General features: G+C 37.6%; 1 protein-coding gene across 1 annotated transcript in view; it reads right to left on the bottom strand.

The window, feature by feature from the left end:
- The window catches only part of INTS7 (integrator complex subunit 7), a 125,891-nt gene that overhangs the window by 36,221 nt on the left and 63,651 nt on the right, over nt 1–26,019 (bottom strand). The window contains exons 12-13 of the mRNA XM_053605370.1: nt 25,739–25,876; nt 24,543–24,749 (exon numbers count right to left, since the gene is read on the bottom strand). Of these exons, the coding sequence (XP_053461345.1) occupies nt 24,543–24,749; nt 25,739–25,876 (345 nt within the window). The remainder of the gene's footprint in view (nt 1–24,542; nt 24,750–25,738; nt 25,877–26,019) is intronic.

Below are 26,019 nucleotides of genomic sequence, written 5' to 3'. Positions count from 1 at the left end.
AAGGAGAAATGTGTAATATTAGAGAGAAAAATTTATTGTTACGAGAATCAGCTCTGAGGTACATTCTATCAATATTCAAAGGTTCTTTACTTCTTACTTGCACAAAGACTAACGCTAACTGTAACATGTTACATGCTAGATCATCAATAAGATATCTGCTTTAAGGCAATATCATTCTCCCAAATCCCCTTTTCATCTTTCTTTCTTTCTTTTTTTTTTTTGTGCAAGATCTTTATTTTCTCCTGATTTCTGATTTAAGTTTCATTCATACATTTATCCAACAAATGTCTTCTCTTTGCAGGCATCGTGCTATACAGTAAATGGACAAAGATTTATAGCTAAACCCGAAAGTTCCTCTCTCTGCTATGATTTATTAGTAGGAAATTCATTTATATATTTGCTCTTATTTGCTTATAAATACAGCAAATTATTTAAGGTACTGTTTTTTTGTTTCACATAATTAGGACCAATGGGTTATGAATGTAATTGGCAAATACGTGTAATTCAATTCTTTTTTTTTTTTTTTTTTTTGTTGGGGATTCATTGAGGGTACAATAAGCCAGGTTACCCTGATTGCAATTGTTAGGTAAAGTCCCTCTTGCAATCATGTCTTGCCCCTATAAAGTGTAACACACACCAAGGCCACACTCACCTCCCTCCTTCCCTCTTTCTGTCCCCCCCCATAACCATAATTATCATTAATTGTCCTCATATCAAAATTGAGTACATAGGATTCATGCTTCTCCATTCTTGTGATGCTTTACTAAGAATAATGTCTTCCACGTCCATCCAGGTTAATACAAAGGATGTAAAGTCTCCATTTTTTTAATGGCTGAATAGTATTCCATCATATACATATACCACTGCTTGTTAATCCATTCCTGGGTTGGTGGGCATTTAGGCTGTTTCCACATTTTGGCGATTGTAAATTGAGCTGCAATAAACAGTCTAGTACAAGTGTCCTTATGATAAAAGGATTTCTTTCCTTCTGGGTAGATGCCCAGTAATGGGATTGCAGGATCAAATGGGAGGTCTAGCTTGAGTGCTTTGAGGTTTCTCCATACTTCCTTCCAGAAAGGTTGTACTAGTTTGCAGTCCCACCAGCAGTGTAAAAGTGTTCCCTTCTGTCCACATCCACGCCAGCATCTGCAGTTTTGAGATTTTGTGATGTGGGCCATTCTCACTGCGGTTAGATGATGTCTCAGGGTTGTTTTGATTTGCATTTCTCTAATATATAGAGATGATGAACATTTTTTCATGTGTTTGTTAGCCATTCGTCTGTCATTTTTAGAGAAAGTTCTATTCATGTCTCTTGCCCATTGATATATGGGATTGTTGGCTTTTTTCACGTGGATTAATTTGAGTTCTCTATAGATCCTAGTTATCAAGCTTTTGTCTGATTGAAAATATGCAAATATCCTTTCCCATTGTGTAGGTTGTCTCTTTGCTTTGGTTACTGTCTCCTTAGCTGTACAGAAGGTTTTCAGTTTAATGAAGTCCCATTTGTTTATTTTTGTTGTTGTTGCAATTGCCATGGCAGTCTTCTTCATGAAGTCTTTCCCCAGGCCAATATCTTCCAGTGTTTTTCCTATGCTTTCTTGGAGGATTTTTATTGTTTCATGCCTTAAATTTAAGTCCTTTATCCATCTTGAATCAATTTTTGTGAGTGGGGAAAGGTGTGGGTCTAGTTTCAGTCTTTTACATGTAGACATCCAGTTCTCCCAACACCATTTATTGAATAGGGAGTCTTTCCCCCAAGGTATGGTTTATCAAAGATTAGGTGGTTGTAAAGTGTTAGTTTCATTTCTTGGTTTTCAATTCGATTCCAAGTGTCTATGTCTCTGTTTTTGTGCCAGTACCATGCTGTCTTGAGCACTATGGCTTTGTAGTACAGACTAAAATCTGGTATGCTGATGCCCCCAGCTCTATTTTTGTTACAGAGAACTGCCTTAGCTATAAGGGGTTTTTTCCGGTTCCATACAAAATGCAGAATCATTTTTTCCAAATCTTGAAAGTACGATGTTGGTATTTTGATAGGAATGGCATTGAATAGGTAGATTGCTTTGGGAAGTATAGACATTTTAACAATGTTGATTCTTCCCATCCATGAGCATGGTATGTTCTTCCATTTGTTAATATCCTCTGCTATTTCCTTTCTGAGGATTTCATACTTTTCTTTATAGAGGTCCTTCACCTCCTTCGTTAGGTATATTCCTAGGTATTTCATTTTCTTTGAGACTACGGTGAAGGGAGTTGTGTCCTTAATTAGCTTCTCATCTTGACTGTTACTGGTGTACACAAAGGCTACTGACTTGTGGACATTGATTTTATATCCTGAAACATTACTGTATTTTTTGATGACTTATAGGAGTCTTGTGGTTGAGTCTTTGGGGTTCTCTAAGTATAAGATCATGTCGTCAGCAAAGAGGGAGAGTTTGACCTCCTCTGCTCCCATTTGGATTCCCTTTATTTCCTTGCCTTGCCTAATTGTATTGGCTAGAACTTCCAGCACTACGTTGAATAGTAAAGGTGACAGAGGACAACCTTGTCTGGTTCCAGTTCTAAGAGGAAAAGCTTTCAGTTTTACTCCATTCAGTAAAATATTGGCTGTGGGTTTGTCATAGATAGCTTCAATCAGTTTTAGAAATGTGCCACCTATGCCTGTACTCTTCAGTGTTCTAATTAGAAAAGGATGCTGGATTTTATCAAATGCTTTTTCTGCATCTATTGAGAGGATCATGTGATCTTTATTTTTGCCTCTGTTAATATGGTGGATAACGTTTATAGACTTGCATATGTTAAACCAGCCTTGCATCCCTGGGATGAAGCCTACTTGATCATGATGAATGACTTTTTTGATGATAAGCTGTAATCTATTGGCTAGGATTTTGTTGAGAATTTTTGCGTCTATGTTCATGAGTGAGATTGGTCTGAAATTCTCTTTTTTGTTTGGGTCTTTTCCTGGTTTTGGTATCAGGGTGATGTTTGCTTCATAGAATGTGTTGGGGAAGATTCCTTCTTCCTCAATTTTTTGCAATAATTTCTGCAGTACAGGAATAAGCTCTTCCTTGAAGGTTTGATAGGATTCTGGAGTGAAGCCATCTGGACCAGGGCATTTTTTGGTTGAAAGATTTTTTATTGGTTCTTTGATCTCTGTGCCTGAAATTGGTCTGTTCAGGAGCTCTATTTCTTCCTGGCTGAGTCTAGGGAGAGGGTGTGATTCCAAATATTGATCCATTTCTTTCACATTGTCAAATTTCTGGGCATAGAGTTTCTGGTAGTATTCAGAGATGATCTCTTGTATCTCTGTGGGATCAGTTGTTATTTCCCCTTTATCATTTCTGATAGAGGTTACTAGAGATTTTACTTTTCTATTCCTCGTTAGTCTGGCCAATGGTTTATCTATTTTATTTATTTTTTCAAAAAACCAACTCCTTGTTTTATTACTTTTCTGAATGATTCTTTTGTTTTCAATTTCATTGATCTCTGATTTGATTTTGGATATTTCTTTTCTTCTACTGAGTTTAGGCTTAGATTGTTCTTCTTTTTCCAATTCCATAAGATCTCTTGTGAGATTGTTGATGTGCTCTCTTTCTGTTTTTCGAATGTAGGCATCTTAAAGCGATGAATTTTCCTCTCAAAACTGCTTTTGCAGTATCCCACAGGTTTTGGTAGCTTGTGTCTTCATTGTTGTTATGCTCAAGGAAGTTAATGATTTCCTGTTTTATTTCTTCCTGCACCCATCTGTTATTCAACAGAAGATTGTTTAATTTCCATGCCTTTGGGTGGGGTTGAGCATTTTTGTTAGAGTTGAGTTCCACCTTTAGTGCCTTATGGTCTGAGAAGATACAAGGTAAAATTTCAATTCTTTTGATTCTGTTGATATTTGTTTTCTGTCCCAGGATATGATCAATTTTGGAGAATGTTCCATGGGGTGATGAGAAGAATGTATATTCTTTATCTTTGGGATGGAGTGTTCTATATGCATCTATCAAGCACAGTTGTTCTAGGGTCTCATTTAAGTCTCTTATATCCTTGTTTAATTTCTGTTTAGAGGATCTGTCCAGCTCTGTAAGAGGAGTGTTAAGGTCCCCTGTTATTATGGTATTATCAGATATCATATTGCTCAGACTGAATAAGGTCTGTTTCAAGAATCTGGGAGCATTTAAATTGGGTGCATAGATATTTAGAATTGAAATGTCTTCTTGTTGTATTTTTCCCTTGACCAATATAAAGTGACCATCTTTGTCTTTTTTGACTTTAGTTGCTTTAAATCCACATGTATCTGAAAATAAGATTGCAACTCCTCTTTTCTTCTGAATTCCATTTGCCTGAAAAATTGTCTTCCAACCCTTGACTCGGAGCTTTAATTTGTCTTTTGAAGCCAGGTGTGTTTCTTGCAGACAGCAAATGGATGGCTTGTGTTTTTTAATCCAGTCAACCAATCTATGTCTCTTCAGTGGGGAATTCAAGCCATTAACATTTATTGAGATAATTGATAAGTGTGGTAGTATTCTATTCGTCTTATTTTGTGAGAGTCCATTGCTTAGTTTTATCTTTTGCATCAGTGTGGAGGTTAGGTTCTGTCCTTTAATTTCTGAGATCTTACTTTGCTGCTGATCCATTGTGGTGGTCAGTGTGCAGAACAGGTTGAAGTATTTCCTGTAGAGCTGGTCCTTCCTATCTTTCTAATCTGAAATTCCCATCATTACAATCATTAACACTATCTTTAAAAGTTGGGGGCAAGGAGGAAAAAAAAATAAGGGTAGGAGAAACATGTTTCTTTCCAGTCACTTAATAGCACACTGCCTCAAAGCTAATATCTTCCATTGGTAGCTCAGATTAATTTTTAAAAGAATTTCTGAGTAGATACTTCAGAAAACACAGACAGAGGGTATGACAGAAGAAAATCAGTTGAAAATGGCGGAGTGTTAGGGCTATGTCTTGGGTAGCAAAGAGTAGCATTAGTTGGGTGGAGGGAGTAAAGAATGGTAAGTCAAGACAGAAGGATAGGCAGAGACTAAGGTAACCTTTAAGTATTTAGCAACTGTCCTAGTGGAGAACCTACCATCAGGTTTTCAACAAAAGGCATATACTTAAAACATGCTAATCTAACAATAAATGGAGACATTGCAAAATTAACCTTCCTCTAGGACATGACCCACTTAGAATATGCTGATGTTGTTTCTTAAACACCATGTCAAACTATTCTATTAGCAGAAGAGCCAGACAAAAGATTTTGGGGTTGTAAAAGTTACAATATTAATCATCTGACCAAATACCACATATTGACTTTAGTATAGTTGCCTCTACTATTAAGCGTCAAATGACAAGTTTCGTTATTTGGTAGCATTCATATTTAACTCTACAAAATATGAATATTATGTTAAATATGAATGTAGAGCTTTGGTAGCATTCATATTTAACTCTACAAAATATAAGGTGCCATTCCCAGCACCTTATATCCCTTTCAAACTGCAAAGGCCCTTGATGAAACATTTTCTATATGGTGGAAGTAATAATTGTACACACTATATTTAATTCTGTGATTTTCAATCTTGAGGTTGTTTGATTCTAATTATAAAATAATAGGATTAGGATATTATAAAGACCATTTCAATTGTTTTTAATTTCTTAGATGTGATTTGTTCTCACAGAAAGATAAATTCTCTCCACTTGCTGTGCCTTTAAGCTGCTACTTACGATTCCCAATTTACCGTATGTCAGCAACTTTAGAAGGGATAAGGGTACAAACAATTGCATATAATACTGTTATATCAATACAGTACACATCATCTTACCAGACAAAAAATACTGGCAATATTGTTCTAATATGCATCATAAAATTGAAAGAGAAACAAGATGTACTTATAATGATGAGATGTGCTGGTACTCTGGATTTATTTATGACTAAAATGAAATATGTGATTGATGACATATGATGATAACCTTGAAAGTGACTGTGCTGCCTGGGACCAAAGTATAGTGAAGAAAAGCAATTTTAGATACAGTATATAACTTTGAAAAGAAAATAGGAAAGATGTATTTGTCATAAAGGTAAAAGACTTTAAAAGGTAATATTGTCCAAGAAAGATGGGAAATATATAGGAAATACAATTTAGGCTATAAAAGTATGATTAACATCAATGAGAAATAATGGGTATCATTTTCCTTTGGTTTCCACCGGGGTTAAATCTTAAATAGAGGTTGGGGTCTAATGTCCAAGGTAAAGCAAACATTGTGTATAATAAAAATTATACCTAAAAATTCCTCAGGAAGAAATTATTTCTAGTTAGTTCAACATAACCAAATGAAGGAACAGTAAACTCAGTTCACTTCTAATGCTCACTCCAGAGTATAAGCTAATTGAGAAGAAAGGCTAGTAGAAATGTCCCCATTATTTAAATAGATTTTTTTTTTTTTGCTAAACACATAGAGTTAATTTGTGTTAAATGTGCAAATAAATCTACTGCACTGAATTTCTGATTTGTAGTACTTATCCTATTTTCTAAATGGAGCTAGCTAAAAAATCAATGCAGATGAAAAAAAAAAAAGCACTGTAGGTGTGTTCCCACCAATTACCTCCCACCAATTACACACCTACGGTGCATTTTATAAGGGTACATGTTAAATTTACTAAGTGTAGAGTATAAATGTCTTAACACAATAACTATGAAAATGCGGTCACGATAACTATGAAGTCTATGTTAGCCAGTTTGATGAAAATATTTCAAATGGTATATAAAACCAGCACATTGTACCCCATAACTACATTAATGTACACAGCTATGATTTAATATTAAAAAAAAGAAGGAAAAAAGCTAACTTATAAACTCATCACTTTGCTGTGAAAGGGATCTCCAAAACTTTGTTAACTATACTCTATGCTCATTAAACAAAACTTTCCCTTTCCCTCAATCCCTTGGCAGCCACCATTCTACTTAGTTTCTTTTCTTTTCCTTTTTTTTTTTTTGGCAGTTTTTGGCTGGGGCCGGGTTTGAACTCACCACCTCTGGTATACGGGGCCAGCAACCTACTCCTTGAGTCGCAGGCGCTGCCCTTCTACTTTGTTTCTATGAACTTGACTGTTTTAGATATTTCATCTAAGTGGAATCACACAGAATATGTTTTTTGAGACTGGCTTATTTCACTTAGCATAAAGTCAGTTTTTAAAATAATTAAGTCAAGCCTCAAGTAATAATGAACTAGATTAAACCAGGCCCCCTGCTAAGAATCACAGGGAAAATGAAACAAAATACTAAAAGCATCTATCTGAAAGTACCGAAGAGCTACTAAGGCAACAAGGACTTAGGAAGCCAAAATTATGGAGAAGGGAAACCCAGTAAGGTAAGACTGATATTTGGTAACATCATTCTCCATGAGACATACGCTAAGTTGAAAACTACTGCTGAGAGTCTGAAAAGCTGAGCAGAGCAGATTTTAGCAGTCTCATTAAACTAGCTATGGAAAACTTCAGGCTTTCCACTTTAACCTCAAAGGGCTATATCCTAGAAATTAGGAGAATCTGAATATATGCTAGCCTCCAAAAGGACTGAAGCCTGGTTTTGAATCAGTTCAATACTTGGCATAATTAAAGTGATCTTCCTTTAGCCTAGGCGCCTTTCAAAAACAAAGAAGAGGCTCAGCACCTCAGCTCAGCACCAGTGGCTAGCACACCAGCCACATACACCAGAGTCGGCAAGTTTGAACCCAGCCCAGGCTTACCAAACAACAATGACAGCAACAACAAAAATAGCCAGGTGTTGTGGTGGGCACCTGTAGTCTCAGCTACTTGGGAGGCTGATGCAAGAGAATTGCTTGAGCCTAAGATTTTGAGGTTGCTGTGAGCTATGACAGCACAGCCCTCTACTGAGGGCGACATAGTGAGACTCTGTCTCAAACAAACAAACAAAACCCCCCAAAGCAAACAAACAAACAAAAAAAAAAAAGCAAAGAAGAATAATTTAAGGCTCTGGATGAAGCAATCACTTCCCAACCACACTACCTAAAACTCAATAATAAACAGGCATAAAAAAAGACAGAATTCTACAATCTAAGAAGAGGAGAAAAAAAAAGTCAAAGATACAAACCAATAGATCTAGACAGCAGAGATATCAGAGATAAATTTAAAAATAACTATGACTAACATGTTAAAGAAATTAAATGAGGGGACACCCATAGCTCAGTCGTTAGGGCACCGGTCACATGCTCCAGGGCTGGTGGGTTTAAACCCGGCCTGAGCCTGTTAAACAAAACAAAGCAAAACAAAACCCAACTGGAAATAAACCAAATGTTCCTCAGCAATAAAATGCATAAAAATACTGTATAAGAGTCATCCAAATGAATACCTGACTGCAATGAAAATGAACAAACTACTGTAATATACAACAAAAAAGATGAAGGAATCATGCAAACATAAGTTGAGCAAAACAACCTAGAATCAAAATAATAATACTGTATGCCTAAAATAACATTGAAAAGTAAGGCAAGACCAAGCTATAGTTGTAGAGATCAAAATAGTTATTTCTGATTTCTAAATGCTTTTGGAGAGAAGGGTAATGGTAGTGACTGAACGTGGCAAAAAAGTTCAAGACAAACAAAACACAAATCATAAGGAAACACAACCCTAAAGGAAGAAAGATCAGTATTTTAGATTACATTAGAATTAAGAACTGCCATTCATCAGAACATAAAAAGTGGGAAAAAGCCACAAATTAACACAATTGTAAGAGGGACTTTACCTAATAAATGCAATCAGTGTAAAAAAAAAGAAAAAGTCACAAATTAAATATCTGTACCTCATGTAAGATTAGTATCCAGAATATATAAAGAATTCTTAAAAATAAATAACGATAAAAAAATACAAATTAGTAGGAAAATGAGCAAAAATCTTCAACAGGAATGTCACAGAAAACAAAATGGAACACAAATAGCCAAACATGTTAAAACAAATGTTCAACTGTCTAATAATCTAAGAAAAGCCACTCATAACCTTCAGCACATACTAGATAATAAGGAAAATGTAGAGCACCAGGAACTCTTACACCTTTTTGAGAGGACTGTAAATTTATAGAACCACTGTGGAAAACCTACTGGCATCAGCTAGTAAATCTCAAGATGCACAACTCAGGTAACATCTTACAGTAGTATCTCTCAAAGGGCCAGGAATATCTTTATCATTTCAGGATATTAAGCATCTCTAGCCACTGATCAATATAGCTCGTAGCAATACCTCCCAACCCATCTCCATTGTGACAAACATCCTCACACACTTCCAAACTGGAGTGGAGGCAGATACAGAGGCTCTGATTGAGGTACGATGCCCTGGAGAAGGGTTTTCAACCTCAGTACTACGGACATTTTCAGCATAACAATTCTTTGTTGAGGGGACAGCCCTGTACACTGTAGGATGTTTAGCAGCATTGCTGGCCTCTATGCACTAAATACCAGCAATCCTTGGCAAGTTATGATAACCAAAAAAGGCTCCAGGCACTGCCAAATGTCCTCTGGGGAGTAAAATCATTCCTAGTTGAAAACCAATGTCCTAGAGAAAAGTTTGCATAGTGAAATTAAAAGACATGTACAAGAATGTTCAGAGCAGTACTATGGGTAATAGCAAAAAAACTGGAAAAATCACAATTTTTGTCAATACTAGAATAAGAAAATCAACTGAAACAGTGTATTTTGTTGTTGTTTAATGCACACCCATGTTTGTTGGCCCAAACTTTCAGAAGAATGCCCCCCAAGAAAGTAGTTGGCTCTTGGTTGGGAGAGACACATCTGGGGAGGGCTAACATTCCCCTGGTGAATGTGCAGATCCCACTGCCCTCCCATAGCCACCTGCTCTATGAAAGCTGCCTCTTTCCTTTCTACCAGGAGCACTGCATGGCCGTAGCCCACCTCACCAACCCCACCATTGCCCCCTACCCTGATTGCAGAGCTTGTCATAGGCCACTCCAGCCTACTCCCACTGGATCATGGACCCACACTTGGAGGGCCCAGGCAGGAGGGTGTGGCGGCCCTGCGAGGCTTGCTGGACTCCCCCCAGTTCCCAGCCCTTACTACTATATGTATAATGCACATCTTTATTTTTCCCTAAAAATTTAGGACAAAAAGTACACAATACAGAAAAATACAGTACATTCTTAGGATGCAAGAGTACTAGTACAAAATCTACAACTTTATGCAACAAAATGAATGAATCTTAGGAACATAATTTAGATGACCAAAGGAAATCAAAGAAAAATACATATAATTTCTTTTTATATAGTTTAAAATCAAACAACATAAAATAGTACCTTGATACCTAAGCAAGTAGTATATGAACTTAGAAAAGGATCTTGAGACTGTTTGACCCTTAGATGAAGAATGGCCCAGGTAGACACTTTGACTATGGTTTTGTGACGCCAGTAGCAGAGAACCCAGTCAAGACATGCCTGGGCTCCTGACCCATAGAAACCAGGAAATAATGAATGGGTACTGTTTTAAGCCACTGAGTTTGCTGTAATTTGCTATATAGTACAGGAAGCTAATATAAACGCTTTTTATAATTTTTATTTCAAAGGAACAAGACAATTCTAACATTAATCACTGTATTGGGAAATTAAATATTCAATATTGTCAAAGCACAAAATTTTGAACTTCTCTTGTTTAGTTTGGCTGAAGCAGGTAAAAAGCACGATCCTAAGAGATGTACCATCTCAGCTATGGATAATTCATATTAGGAAGTAAAAGGTTAGTCAATACTTATATTTACTCAGTTAAAAAGACAGAAAGCTCAGCGCCCGTAGCACAGTGGTTGAGGGTTGGCCACATGCACCAATGCTGGCAGGTTCGAACCCAGACTGGGCCAGCTGGACAACAATGACAACTTCAACGGAAAAATGGCTGGGCGTTGTGGCAGGCGCCGCAGGTGCCTGTAGTCCTGGCTACTTGGGAGGCTGAGGCAAGAGACTCACTTAAGCCCAAGGGTTGAGGTTGCTGTGAACTGTGACAACATGGCACTTTATCAAAGGCGACACAGTGAGACTCTGTCTCAAACACACACACACACACACAAAAAGAACACAAAAAGACAGAAAGCTATTATCAAAGCTACACTTGCCAAATGAACATGATCTTTTAAAAAAAATCCTCAAAAAAACCCAGAATAATCAGAAATGTGGGAAGTTTCCAATGACTGCAAGGATCATGACTTTCTCTTCAGATTCCTCGCATGTGAAGAATCATTCCCTGTTTTTATTTTTTTAAGTCCTCAAAGCACAGTGTGAGACACATATGCTTATGATTTGTTGAATAAAAGAACTCAATTGCTACAAATAAGTTTGAGGCTAAATGACCTGTGATCACAGTAGGTCAAAGATTAAGAAAGAGTCTCCTGTTTGTCAACCAAGTGCTTTGTTCCTATGACGGAATTCAGTCCTTTATTATTGTCTTATTGTTTATTATTGCCATTGTCAAACCACATTAAACATACACACCACACAAATTATTAAGAGTATTAAAGACTCAACAGAATTTGTCATAAAAGTTAATTTCATATGCTTCAGTGTTTTCTGAGCCTGTTTCACAGTTCTTATGATTTACAGTACTGAATGATTAACAATTTTCTGCTCTACATAAACGAGAAAATGAAATATTCTATTGATTTGAACCAATAATTAGAGCTTATAATTTTCTTAGCCTTTATTAGCCTAATATAGGAAAAAAAAATCTTTTCCCAGAATAATCAAGAGGAAAGAATCACAGTAGTTTTTTTTTCCTTTTATTATTAAATCATAGCTGTGTACATTAACGTGATCGTGGGGCACCATTCACTGGTTTTATAGACCGTTTGACACATTTTCATCACACTGGTGAACGTAGCCTTCCTGGCATTTTCTTAGTTATGGTGTTAAGACATTTATATTCTACATTTACTAAGTTTCACATGTACCCCTGTAAGATGCACCGCAGGTGTAATCCCACCAATCACCCTACCTCCACCCATCCTCCCCACTATTCTTAGGTTATAACTGGGTTATACCTTTCATGTGAAAGCCATAAATAAGTTTCATAGTAGAGCTGAGTACATTGCATACTCTTTCTTCCATTCCTGAGACACTTTACTAAGAAGAATATGTTCCAGCTCCATCCATGTAAACATGAAAGAGGTAAAGTCTCCATCTTTCTTTAAGGCTGCATAATATTCCATGGTGTACACATACCACAATTATATAAATCCATTCGTGGATCGATGGGCATGTGGGCTTTTCCTATGACTTAGTAATTATCAATAGGTCTGCAATAAACGTTCTGATACAAATATCTTTGTTATAATGTGATTTTTGGTCTTCTGGGTATATACCTAGTAGAGGAATCATAGGATTGAATGGCAGATCTATTTTTAGATCTCGAAGTCTTCTCCAACGTCTTTCCAAAAGGAATGTATTAATTTGCATACCCACCAGCAGTGTAGAAGTGTTACCTTTTCTCCACATCCACGCCAACATCTCTGGTCTTGGGATTTTATGATATGGGTTAGATATCTCAAAGTAGTTTTGATTTGCATTTCTCTGATGATTAAAGATGATGAGCATTTTTTCATATGTCTGTAGGCCGCGCACCTGTCTTCTTCAGAGAAGATTCTCTTCAAGTCCCTTGCCCAGCCTGCGATGGGATCACTTGTTCTTTTCTTGCTTATATTGAGTTCTCTGTGGATTCTGGTTATTAAACCTTTGTTGGAGACATAACTTGCAAATATCTTCTCCCATTCTGATGGCTGTTTGCTTGCTTTACTTACTGTGTTCTTGGCTGTGCAGAAGCTTTTTAGTTTGATCAGGTCCCAGTAGTGTATTTTTGATACTGTTTTGATTGCCCGGGGGGTCCTCCTCATAAAATACTCACACAGACCGATTTTTTCAAGGGTTTTCCCTACACTCTCTTCTAGTATTTTTATAGTTTCATGTCTTTAGTTTAAAGCTTTAATCCAGGGAGAGTCTATCTTGGTTAATGGTGAAAGGTGTGGGTCCAGTTTCAGTCTTCTACAGGTTGCCAGCCAGTTCACCCAGCACTACTTGTTAAATAGGGAATCTTTTCCCCACTGAATGTTAATTGGCTTGTCAAAGATCAAATAACAGTAAGTAGCTGGATTCATCTCTTGGTTCTCTATTCTGTTCCAGACATCTACTTCTCTGTTTTTGTGCCAGTACCATGCTGTTTTGATCACTATTGATTTACAGTATAGTCTGAGGTCTGGTAGCGTTGATTCCTCCTGCTTTGTTTTTATTTCTGAGTAATGTCTTGGCTATTTGAGTTTTTTTCTGATTCCATATAAAACGAAGTATTATTTTTTCAAGATCTTTAAAGTATGATGGTGGAGCTTTAATAGGGATTGCATTAAAATCGTATATTGCTTTGGGTAGTATGGACATTTTAACAATGTTGATTCTTCCCAGCCATAAGCATGGTATGTTGTTCCATTTGTTAACATTTTCAGCTATTTTCTTAGAGTTTCATAGTTCTCTTTATAGAGATCTTTCATGTCCTTTGTTAGATAAACTCCCAAATAGTTCATCTTCTTTGGCACTACTGTGAATGGAATAGAGTCCTTAACCGTTTTTTCAGCTTGACTATTATAAAGGCTACCAATTTATGAATGTTGATTTTGTAACCTGAGACGTTGCTGTATTCCTTGGTCACTTCTAAGAGTTTTGTACTAGAATCCCTGTTGTTTTCCAGATATACAATCATATCATGTGCAAAGAGCGAAAGTTTGATCTCTTCTGACCCGATGTGGATACCCTTGAACGCCTTTTCTTCCCTAATTGCGATGGCTAAAATTTCCACTACAATGTTAAAGAGCAGTGGAGACAATAGGCTGCCTTGTCTGGTTCCTGATCTGAGTGGAAATGATTTTAATTTAACTCCATTACGATATTGGCTGTGGGTTTGCTTAGAAGGCCTCTATCAGTTTAAGAAATGTCCCTTCTATACCAATTTTCTTAAGTGTTCTGATCATGAAGGCATGCTAGATATTATCAAAAGCTTTTTCTGCATCAATAGAGAATCTTATGGTCTCTGTTTTTTAATTTGTTTATGTGCTGAGCTATACTTACAGATTTGCGTATATTGAAGCAGCCTTGAGACCCTGGGATAAAACCGACTTGGTCATGATGTATAATTTGTTTGATGTGTTGCTGGATTTTGTTTGTTAGGATCTTGTTGAATATTTTTGCATCTATATTCATTAGTGATATGGGTCTTTAATTTTCTTTTCTTGTTGGGTCTTTTCCTGGTTTGGGGATCAGGGTGATGTTTGCTTCATAGAACGTGTTGGGTAGTCTTCCTTCCTTTTCTACATTTTGGAACAGGTTGAGTAATATAGGCACTAGTTCCTCTTTAAAGGTTTGGTAGAATTCTGACGTGAAGCCATCTGGTCCCGGGCTTCTCTTTTTAGGGAGATTTTGTACGGTTGATGCTATTTCAGAAGTTGATATTGGTCTGTTCAACATTTCCACTTGATTCTGGCTAGGTCTTGGAAGGTGACGTGCTTCCAAGTATTGATCAATTACCTTCAAATTTTTTAATTTTCTGAGAATAAAGTTTCTTGTAATATTCGTTAAGGATTTTTTGAATTTCTGAGGAGTCTGTTGTAATTTCGTCTTTGTGACGACCTGAGATGCTGATTGTTGTGATTAGAGATTTTACTCTTTTTTTCCTGGTCAGGTTAGCCAAAGGTTTATCTATTTTATTCACCTTTTCAAAAAACCAACCTTTTCATTTATTTATCTGTTGTATAGTTCTTTTCTTTTCAATTTCATTTAATTCTGCTCTAATTTTGGTTATTTCTTTTCTTCTCCTGGATTTGGGGTTGAAATGTTCTTCCTTTTCCAGTTGCTTGAGATGTCCCATTATGTCGTTCACTTCCTGTATTTCTGATCTCTTGAGGAAGGCTTGCAGTGCTATAAATATCCCTATTAGGACTGCCTTTGTGGTATCCCAGAGATTCTGATAATTTGTGTCTTCACTGTCATTTTGTTCCAAAAATTTGGCAATTTCCTTCTTAATCTCATTTCTGACCCAGCTATCATTCAGCATAAGATTATTTAACTTCTATGTTTTTTGTATGAGTATGCAGATTCTTGTTGTTACTGAGTTCAACTTTTATTCCATGGTGGTCCGAGAAGATGCAAGGAATAATTTTTATTCCTTTAAATTTACTGAGGTTAGATGTGTGACCTAAGATGTGATCGATTTTGGAGAATGTTCTGTGGGCTGATGAGAAGTATGTATATCCAGTTTTGTTGGGATGAAATGTTCTGTAGATGTCTGCTAAATCCAAATGTTGGATAGTTAGGTTTAAATCTAAAATTTTTTTGCTCAGGTTCTTATTGGAGGATCGATCCAACACTGCCAAAGGAGTGTTGAAATCTCCGACTATTATGGAGCTGGAGGAAATCAAGTTGCTCACGTCTGTTAGAGTTTCTCTTATACACTGAGGTGCATTCTTGTTGGGTGCATAAATATGAATAATTGAAATCTCATCATATTGAGTATTACCCTTAACAAATATGAAGTGGCCATTCTTATCCTTCCTTACTATTGTTGGTTTAAAGCCTATTGTGTCTGCAAATAGAATGCAACAGCTGCTTTTTTCTGATTACCATTTGCCTGAAATATGCACAACCATCCTTTCACCCTGAGTCTATATTTATCTTTTAAGGTAAGATGTGACTCTTGTATGCACAAAACATCTGGCCTGAGTTTTTGTATCCAGTCAGCTAACCTGTGCCTCTTTAGAGGACAGTTTAAGCCATTCACATTAACGTAGAATATTGATAAGTCTGGTAAAATTTTGGGTATCGAGTTTTTCGAAAGTCCAGTGGACATTTTTAATCCTTTCACCACTGTGGAAGTTGGAGTTTGATCAAAGTTTCTGAGTGAGTTTACTTTTGTGATAGGGGATTGGGCTGGTCATTATGGAGGATATGGTTTGGTTATGGCAAATTTTTCAACATATGAATGTCATTAAAGTATTCAATTTCTCCATCATAAATGAAACTCAGTTTAGCTGGATACAGGATCCAGGGTTGAAAGTTATTTTGCTTTAGGAGGTTAAAAGTCAATGATCACCCTCTTCTGGCTTGAAAAGTTTCAGCAGAGAGATCTGCAGGCATTCTAATATTCTTCCCTTTGTAGGTAATGGATTTCTTACGTCTGGCTGCTTTCAGAATTTTCTCCTTCATATTCACTTTAGTGAAGTTAATTATGATATGCCTAGGGGATGTCTTACTCGGATTGAGTTGTGCTGGGGTTCTGAAACTGTCTGCTACCTGAATTTCAGAATCTCCTGGCATGTCCATAAAATGCTCTTTCATAATTTCATGGAGAAGGGCCTGTGTGCCTTGCGAGGCCACTTCATCACTTCAGGGATTCCAATGAGGCGGATATCAGTATTCTTTGAATTATCCCAGAGCTCTCTGAGAGAATGATCCATTCTTGCTCTCCATTTCTCTTCCTCTTTGAGAGTTTGGGAGCGTTCAAAGGCTTTGTCTTCAATGTCAGAAATCCTTTCTTCTGCTTGCTCCACTCTGTTACTGAGGGATTCTACTGTATTTTTCAGATCTTTGAAGGCTGCAAATTCTTGCTTCAGTGCATCAAAATCTATGGTGGTTTTGTTTTTAAATTCGTTAAATTCCTGAGACAACTTTTGAATTTCTCCTCGAATTTCTAATTCTGACGTTTGAATTGCTCCTCAAATTTCTAATTCCAAATTTTCCTCCATTCTCTTAATCTTGTTTGCAATCCAAATTCTGAATTTGATTTCTGACATCTCGGCTAGCTGTTTATGAAAGGGATCTTCAGTTACATCTGCCATATCTTTCCTTGGGGGGCAGAGGGGGGTTGTTCTATTCTGGTTATTCATGTTACCAGAGTTTTCCCGCTGATTCTGCCCCATGAGTATTTTACACTGTTTGATTTTTGGATCCGTACAGTGCCATGGCCTGAGAAACTGGGGACCTGTTTGGTGTGCTGGGGCTAAGTGGTTCTGTCTTGTTTTCAGCTGGTCTCTGTCCGAACGTTGTGAAACAGTTAGTCTGGATTGAAGTCTCAGTTGTGGAGAAATACCAGCAATTAAATCACCCCACGCCCCATAGACAACAATTGGAAAAGGAAAATCAAACCTTCCTACAACCACACACCCAGGGCACCACTTGAATAGTCCTTGGGCGACTGGCTCAGTTCAAAAGGTCCAAATCAATTGTCTTATTCAGCACCTGTCTCAGGTGGGAGAGTTTAAAAGGTCTCCGGCAACTGGACCGCAGGGGTCTGGTGATAACTCATATATTTCTTGCTCCGGTGCCAGGGCATGGGTTTCCATCCCAGGTCTGTTCCGCGGTAGTTGCCACCTGAGAAGATGCCCAGCCTCCTCTGGTTGCCCAGGGAGACAGGGGGTGTGGCTTCAGAATATCCGAGAGTGAGCTCTATTGTTGCCAAAAAGGGCTGCTGCTCTGCGCCTCGGGGCACCGCCCCTCCAGTGTGGTTCCTTCTCTGCTGACTGTCCTCTCCTCACTCCCGTGCTGCAATCTAGGCCCTGCCCACACCCCTTGAGAAATCAGCCAAGAATCTGGACTCCTGGGGAACAGACCTCCAGACCTCAGAGTGAGAGTGGAGGGGAGTGCTGGGAGTTCAGAACTGTAGGTAGAGAATATATACAGTTTTATGCCTGGCAGGAGAACGCCATGGCACCCTAGTAGGGGAGGTAGGTCCAGTTTTTAGAGGGTCTCTCCTATGGAGTGTAGTGGGAGGAACTTTGAACTCTGTTTGTTTCTTTGTGGGGCACTCTGAGCCATTCTCATGGGGGAGGGGACTCCCGTCCGCTTAGTGATGGATTTTGTACCTTTTGTTTTAATCCTTGGGGCCGCAGCTCGCCTCAGCGAGGTTGATGTGCGTTCTGCAACCTTCTCTCTTGGTATAGCTCTAATCCACCGGTCACTTGCTAAATTTGTGTCCTTTAACTCTCCTTCTGGATGGGAGCCGCTGTGGAAAGCTGGCTTCAGTCAGCTATCTTGTCTCTGCCCCTGAATCACAGTAGTTAATACCACCCTTTAAAATGGAAAAGAGCCTATATTCCTGTTTCAAAGTCATCAAGCAATCCTGGTATTAAAAAAATAATAATAATACTTCAAAAAACATGTGCCTCATGGTAGTCTGAATGTTGTCTCTTTTGTTGATTCTTTGTTCTACTCTGAAGCATTTCTTTTGGGATGGGCCACCATTAAAAGTATTTTAGAGAAGGTGGAGCAAGATGGCAGCCGAGTAACAGCTTCCTTGCATCTGGGCACTGTGAGTCTGGGGATATAGGACTCCAGGCATCTCTGGATGGTGGGATCTGCCTATCATCACCCCTGAGAGGATACAGGGAGTCAGCAAGAGACCTCTGGACCCAAAGAGGAGGACTAAAACACTGGAAAACCGGCAAGTGGTCGCGTGTGTTCAATCCGTCTAAACCCGCCCGCAACTTCCACAGGCATGAGAACTTAAAGAGTAAGAGGAAGTGAAAGGAAAATTAGGGCAAGGAAACAGATAAAAGAAATCACCCATGAGGAAGAATCAGCAGAAAACTCCAGGCAACATGAAGAACCAGTCAAGAACAACCCCGCCAAGGGACCATGAGGTAGCTACTGCAGAGGATTCCACCTATACAGAAATGTTAGGAATGACAGAAAGGGAATTTAGAATACACATGTTGAAAACAATGAAAAAAATGATGGAAACAATGAAGGAAACTGCTAATAAAGTGGAAAATAACCAAAAGGAAATCCAAAAACAGAATCAAATCAGAGATGAACAATATGAAGAATATAAAAAGGATATAGCAGAGCTGAAGGAAATGAAACAGTCAATCAGGGAACTTAAAGATGCAATGGAAAGTATCAGCAACAGGTTAGACCATGCAGAAGAAAGAATTTCAGAGGTAGAAGTCAAAGTTTTTGAGATAACTCAGATAGTAAAAGAGGCAGAAAAGAAGAGAGAGAAAGCAGAAGGTTCACTGTCAGAATTATGGGTCTTTATGAAGCATTCCAACATACGAGTTATAGGAATTCCAGAAGGGGAAGAAGAATGCCCCAGAGGAATGGAAGCCATACTAGAGAATATTATAAAAGAAAATTTCCCAAATATCACCAAAGACTCTGACACACTGCTTTCAGAGGGCTATCGGACCCCAGGTCGCCTCAACTCTAACCCAGCTGCTCCAAGACACATTGTGATGAACCTGTCCAAAGTCAAGACAAAAGAAAAGATTCTGCAAGCTGCCAGGAGTAAGCGCCAGTTGACCGACAGGGGCAAATCCATCAGAGTGACCGCAGACTTCTCTAATGAAACTTTCCAAGCAAGAAGACAATGGTCATCTACCTTTAATCTACTTAAACAGAACAATTTCCAGCCCAGAATTCTGTACCCAGCTAAGCGAAGCTTCAAAATTGACGGAGAAATCAAATCATTTACGGATATACAAACATTGAGGAAATTCGCCACAGCAAGACCAGCTCTACAGGAAATACTTCAACCTGTTCTGCACACTGACCACCACAATGGATCAGCAGCAAAGTAAGAACTCAGAAATTAAAGGACAGAACCAAACCTCCACACTGGTGCAAAAGATAAAACTAAGCAATGGACTCTCACAAAATAAGACGAATAGAATACTACCACACTTATCAATTATCTCAATAAATGTTAATGGCTTGAATTCCCCACTGAAGAGACATAGATTGGTTGACTGGATTAAAAAACACAAGCCATCCATTTGCTGTCTGCAAGAAACACACCAGGCTTCAAAAGACAAATTAAAGTTCCGAGTCAAGGGTTGGAAGACAATTTTTCAGGCAAATGGAATTCAGAAGAAAAGAGGAGTTGCAATCTTATTTTCAGATACATGTGGATTTAAAGCAACTAAAGTCAAAAAAGACAAAGATGGTCACTTTATATTGGTCAAGGGAAAAATACAACAAGAAGATATTTCAATTCTAAATATCTATGCACCCAATTTAAATGCTCCCAGATTCTTGAAACAGACTTACTCAGTCTGAGCAATATGATATCTGATAATACCATAATAACAGGGGACCTTAACACTCCTCTTACAGAGCTGGACAGATCCTCTAAACAGAAATTAAACAAGGATATAAGAGACTTAAATGAGACCCTAGAACAACTGTGCTTGATAGACGCATATAGAACACTCCATCCCAAAGATAAAGAATATACATTCTTCTCATCACCCCATGGAACATTCTCCAAAATTGATCATATCCTGGGACACAAAACAAATATCAACAGAATCAAAAGAATTGAAATTTTATCTTGTATCTTCTCAGACCATAAGTCACTAAAGGTGGAACTCAACTCTAACAAAAATGCTCGACCTCACCCAAAGGCATGGAAACTAAACAATTTTCTGTTGAATAACAGATGGGTGCAGGAAGAAATAAAACAGGAAATCATTAACTTCCTTGAGCATAACAACAATGAAGACACAACCTACCAAAACCTGTGGGATACTGCAAAAGCGGTTTTGAGAGGAAAATTCATCGCTTTAGATGCCTACATTCGAAAAACAGAAAGAGAGCACATCAACAATCTCACAAGAGATCTTATGGAATTGGAAAAAGAAGAACAATCTAAGCCTAAACTCAGTAGAAGAAAAGAAATCTCCAAAATCAAATCAGAGATCAATGAAATTGAAAACAAAAGAATCATTCAGAAAATTAATGAAACAAGGAGTTGGTTTTTTGAAAAAATAAATAAAATAGATAAACCATTGGCCAGACTAACGAGGAATAGAAAAGTAAAATCTCTAGTAACCTCAATCAGAAATGATAAAGGGGAAATAACAACTGATCCCACAGAGATACAAGAGATCATCTCTGAATACTACCAGAAACTCTATGTGTAGAAATTTGACAATGTGAAAGAAATGGATCAATATTTGGAATCACACCCTCTCCCTAGACTCAGCCAGGAAGAAATAGAGCTCCTGAACAGACCAATTTCAAGCACTGAGGTCAAAGAAACAATAAAAAATCTTTCAACCAAAAAATGCCCTGGTCCAGATGGCTTCACTCCAGAATCCTATCAAACCTTCAAGGAAGAGCTTATTCCTGTACTGCAGAAATTATTCCAAAGAATTGAGGAAGAAGGAATCTTCCCCAACACATTCTATGAAGCAAATATCACCCTGATACCAAAACCAGGAAAAGACCCAAACAAAAAGGAGAATTTCAGACCAATCTCACTCATGAACATAGACGCAAAAATTCTCAACAAAATCCTAGCCAATAGATTACAGCTTATCATCAAAAAAGTCATTCATCATGATCAAGTAGGCTTCATCCCAGGGATGCAAGGCTGGTTTAACATGCGCAAGTCTATAAACGTTATCCACCATATTAACAGAGGCAAAAATAAAGATCACATGATCCTCTCAATAGATGCAGAAAAAGCATTTGATAAAATCCAGCATCCTTTTCTAATTAGAACACTGAAGAGTACAGGCATAGGTGGCACATTTCTAAAACTGATTGAAGCTATCTATGACAAACCCACAGCCAATATTTTACTGAATGGAGTAAAACTGAAAGCTTTTCCTCTTAGAACTGGAACCAGACAAGGTTGTCCTCTGTCACCTTTACTATTCAACGTAGTGCTGGAAGTTCTAGCCAATACAATTAGGCAAGGCAAGGAAATAAAGGGAATCCAAATGGGAGCAGAGGAGGTCAAACTCTCCCTCTTTGCTGACGACATGATCTTATACTTAGAGAACCCCAAAGACTCAACCACAAGACTTCTAGAAGTCATCAAAAAATACAGTAATGTTTCAGGATATAAAATCAATGTCCACAAGTCAGTAGCCTTTGTGTACACCAATAACAGTCAAGATGAGAAGCTAATTAAGGACAAAACTCCCTTCACCGTAGTCTCAAAGAAAATGAAATACCTAGGAATATACCTAACGAAGGAGGTGAAGGACCTCTATAAAGAAAAGTATGAAATCCTCAGAAAGGAAATAGCAGAGGATATTAACAAATGGAAGAACATACCATGCTCATGGATGGGAAGAATCAACATTGTTAAAATGTCTATACTTCCAAAGCAATCTACCTATTCAATGCCATTCCTGTCAAAATACCAACATCGTACTTTCAAGATTTGAAAAAAATGATTCTGCATTTTGTATGGAACCGGAAAAAAACCCCGTATAGCTAAGGCAGTTCTCTGTAACAAAAATAGAGCTGGGGGCATCAGCATACCAGATTTTAGTCTGTACTACAAAGCCATAGTGCTCAAGACAGCATGGTACTGGCACAAAAACAGAGACATAGACACTTGGAATCGAATTGAAAACCAAGAAATGAAACTAACACTTTACAACCACCTAATCTTTGATAAACCAAACAAGAACATACCTTGGGGGAAAGACTCCCTATTCAATAAATGGTGTTGGGAGAACTGGATGTCTACATGTAAAAGACTGAAACTGGACCCACACCTTTCCCCACTCACAAAAATTGATTCAAGATGGATAAAGACTTAAACTTAAGGCATGAAACAATAAAAATCCTCCAAGAAAGCATAGGAAAAACACTGGAAGATATTGGCCTGGGGAAAGACTTCATGAAGAAGACTGCCATGGCAATTGCAACAACAACAAAAATAAACAAATGGGACTTCATTAAACTGAAAAGCTTCTGTACAGCTAAGGAGACGATAACCAAAGCAAAGAGACAACCTACACAATGGGAAAGGATATTTGCATATTTTCAATCAGACAAAAGCTTGATAACTAGGATCTATAGAGAACTCAAATTAATCCACATGAAAAAAGCCAACAATCCCATATGGGCAAGAGATATGAATAGAACTTTCTCTAAAGACGACAGACGAATGGCTAACAAACACATGAAAAAATGTTCATCATCTCTATATATCAGAGAAATGCAAATCAAAACAACCCTGAGATATCATCTAACCCCAGTGAGAATGGCCCACATCACAAAATCTCAAAACTGCAGATGCTGGCGTGGATGTGGAGAGAAGGGAACACTTTTACACTGCTGGTGGGACTGCAAACTAGTACAACCTTTCTGGAAGGAAGTATGGAGAAACCTCAAAGCACTCAAGCTAGACCTCCCATTTGATCCTGCAATCCCATTACTGGGCATCTACCCAGAAGGAAAGAAATCCTTTTATCATAAGGACACTTGTACTAGACTGTTTATTGTAGCTCAATTTACAATCGCCAAAATGCGGAAACAGCCTAAATGCCCACCAACCCAGGAATGGATTAACAAGCTGTGGTATATGTATACCATGGAATACTATTCAGCCATTAAAAAAAATGGAGAGTTCACATCCTTCGTATTCACCTGGATGGACGTGGAAGACATTATTCTTAGTAAAGCATCACAAGAATGGAGAAGCATGAATCCTATGTACTCAATTTTGATATGAGGACAATTAATGACAATTATGGTTATGGGGGGGGAAACACAAAGAGGGAAGGAGGGAAGTGGGTAGGGCCTTGGTGTGTGTCACACTTTATGGGGGCAAGACATGATTGCAAGAGGGACTTTACCTAACAATTGCAATCAGTGTAACCTGGCTTATTGTACTGAATCCCCAACAATAAAAAAATAATAATAATAATAAAAATAAATAAATAAATAAATAAATAAAACCTCAAAACATCTAGGGTGGGTGGAGGTGCACCCCTAAAAAAAAAAAAGTATTTTAGATATATTATAAATGTATATAAGCAGGTACTAAAAGTTTTATGAACCCATCTCAATACATATAATTTTTAAAGTTATGTGGCAAAATTTTCAAAATGTTTAATGTCAATTATATAACCTTTTTAATTGTAAGGGGAAAATCCCTTGTATTAATACAGGAAATGCTCATTTTAGAAAATAGGTTCTTATGTAGGCATATAACTAATTTTGAGAAAACCTTAGAAATGTTAAGGGTCTGCCCTCTGCAACCTTTCATTTCCTTGATAGAGCAAATAGAAACTATAGCTAGGTGACTGTTAATTTGGAGCAGAAGGATAACACAGAAGAGTACAAAGTGGGACACTAGAATTCGCGGTAATTTCTTCTTTATCTATAAAATAAGAAACTCTAAACTAGTTGCCAGGTATGAGATGAGATCGGGGTGTAAGTTTGATAATACTGATCCAGCTTGGGATCTTATAGTAAAAGTCTGCAGAGGGAAAGTCCTATCTCCATACCACTTATCCTTTCAGCATGGTTTCAGTAATCTTCTTCACATGTGGTACCCAGTACTTTATCAAAACAAAAAAGTTTACATCTATCTATGAATGTTAAAAGAGGAGAAGGACTAAGGGTTTATTTCTATGACCTATTTATTACTTTGGTATTGTCAAATTCACACATCAGCTGGTTTCTCATGGTAATTAAAATAGGATAACCCAAAAAGAAAAGAGAGAGAATTCTCACATAAGTTATCATCACCAAAGGAGAATTAAGACAACTTACTGTTAAGGAAGCAATCCCTTTGTGATAGAATTTTAAAGACTCAGCAATGCAAGAAAGTGCTGAACTGTAATTCTCCTCTTGCAAGCCGGTGAGACACTGTTCTGCATGTGAGAATTCCTTCAAACTATTTAGCCAGAAGTAGAAGTGCTCTGAGGCAACCTGAGTCAGCAAACTCTGATAAAGCTCTCTGGCCATGTCATGATTACCCTAAAAAAAGAAATAGAAGTGGCACATGGTGAGGTTCGTACTTTGAAAACAGTTGATGCTGCATCCAAAAGACAAATTCAAACCTTGGATAATTTTGAACAACTGTTCCTCATATTATATAATTTTTTGAGACTCAGTTTAAATGCATGCTCAGAGAATATATGCTGAACTACCTTTATGTAACAATGCTTTAAGTTCTTTACTAAAACAGTTTGAAAGAAAAAAGAAATGGAACTTTAGTCCAAAATTCAGAAAAGTAAAAATAGTTAATATATGTCATTATGGATGAGCTATTCATTGGGGTAAGGAAAGCCCCAGGAGGGAAGGGAATGAATTAATGGGGAGAATGTGAATGGCATTTAATGCCTGGAGGCTGGGATGCTCAATGTTCTGCAATGTTCCCTATTTGAGAAAACATGGAAAATCTAAGAAACAATTGAAAAATTGAACAACCTGTGCTTCGATCACCTAGAGTCACGTTTCTCAAATTTTGTTCTCTGGAGTTTTCCCTAAAGGATATCTGTACTAACCAAGGTCTGTATTTATTTCCTCTCATACAAAATTAATAAAAATTATTAGGCTTTCCATATGGCTGAGAAGAGTATACTCAATAAAACTCTTCCATTTCTGTTTAAGAACAACAAGGCTGGAGAGAGAATGAGAAGAAGTACTGTACTACATAAAGCAGGACAGAAAGAGAGGGTGGCAGGTGGCCTAGATCATGACAATATAAGCAAAATGAAAGTAGTGCTCAACATACAGCCATAGGAGCTCAGATTTTAACTTCTTTATATCACTGATAAATACCAACATCATCTGTTATTAGAAAAGTAAAAAAATCAGGGCCTTTCATTCATATTTAGAACTCATGACTAAAAAGTACTTCCATCTTTATAGTTTAGTTTTGACTATGACTAATAATCATACAATCTAAGGCATAAGATCTTACCTGTCCATCAACCCAGTTCAGTTAGAAGAGTGATACATACCATTCTGGAAGCCTGCCTGGCAATACGGTACACAGTCCACCCATTGGAGACACTTTCAAGCTGCTGCTTAATTACTGCCTTTACTTCAGTAGACAATGCCTTTTGACTTGCTACAAAAATCACAGTCGCCAAACTCACCTGACATTGGGCAAAAAATACAAAAATCATATAATTTTATCTAATGGCATAGATAACTTACCCAAAGGAAGGAAAATCTAATTAGAGCCCATTCAAAAAGAAAATTTGTCTTCCATTGACATTTATTTTTTCATTTTTACGTC

Source organism: Nycticebus coucang, chromosome 10 (genome assembly GCF_027406575.1).
Source record: "Nycticebus coucang isolate mNycCou1 chromosome 10, mNycCou1.pri, whole genome shotgun sequence".
NCBI classification, from domain to species: domain Eukaryota; kingdom Metazoa; phylum Chordata; class Mammalia; order Primates; family Lorisidae; genus Nycticebus; species Nycticebus coucang.
Note: the sequence above shows the minus strand (reverse complement) of the source record. Positions and strands in the feature narration are given on the sequence as shown.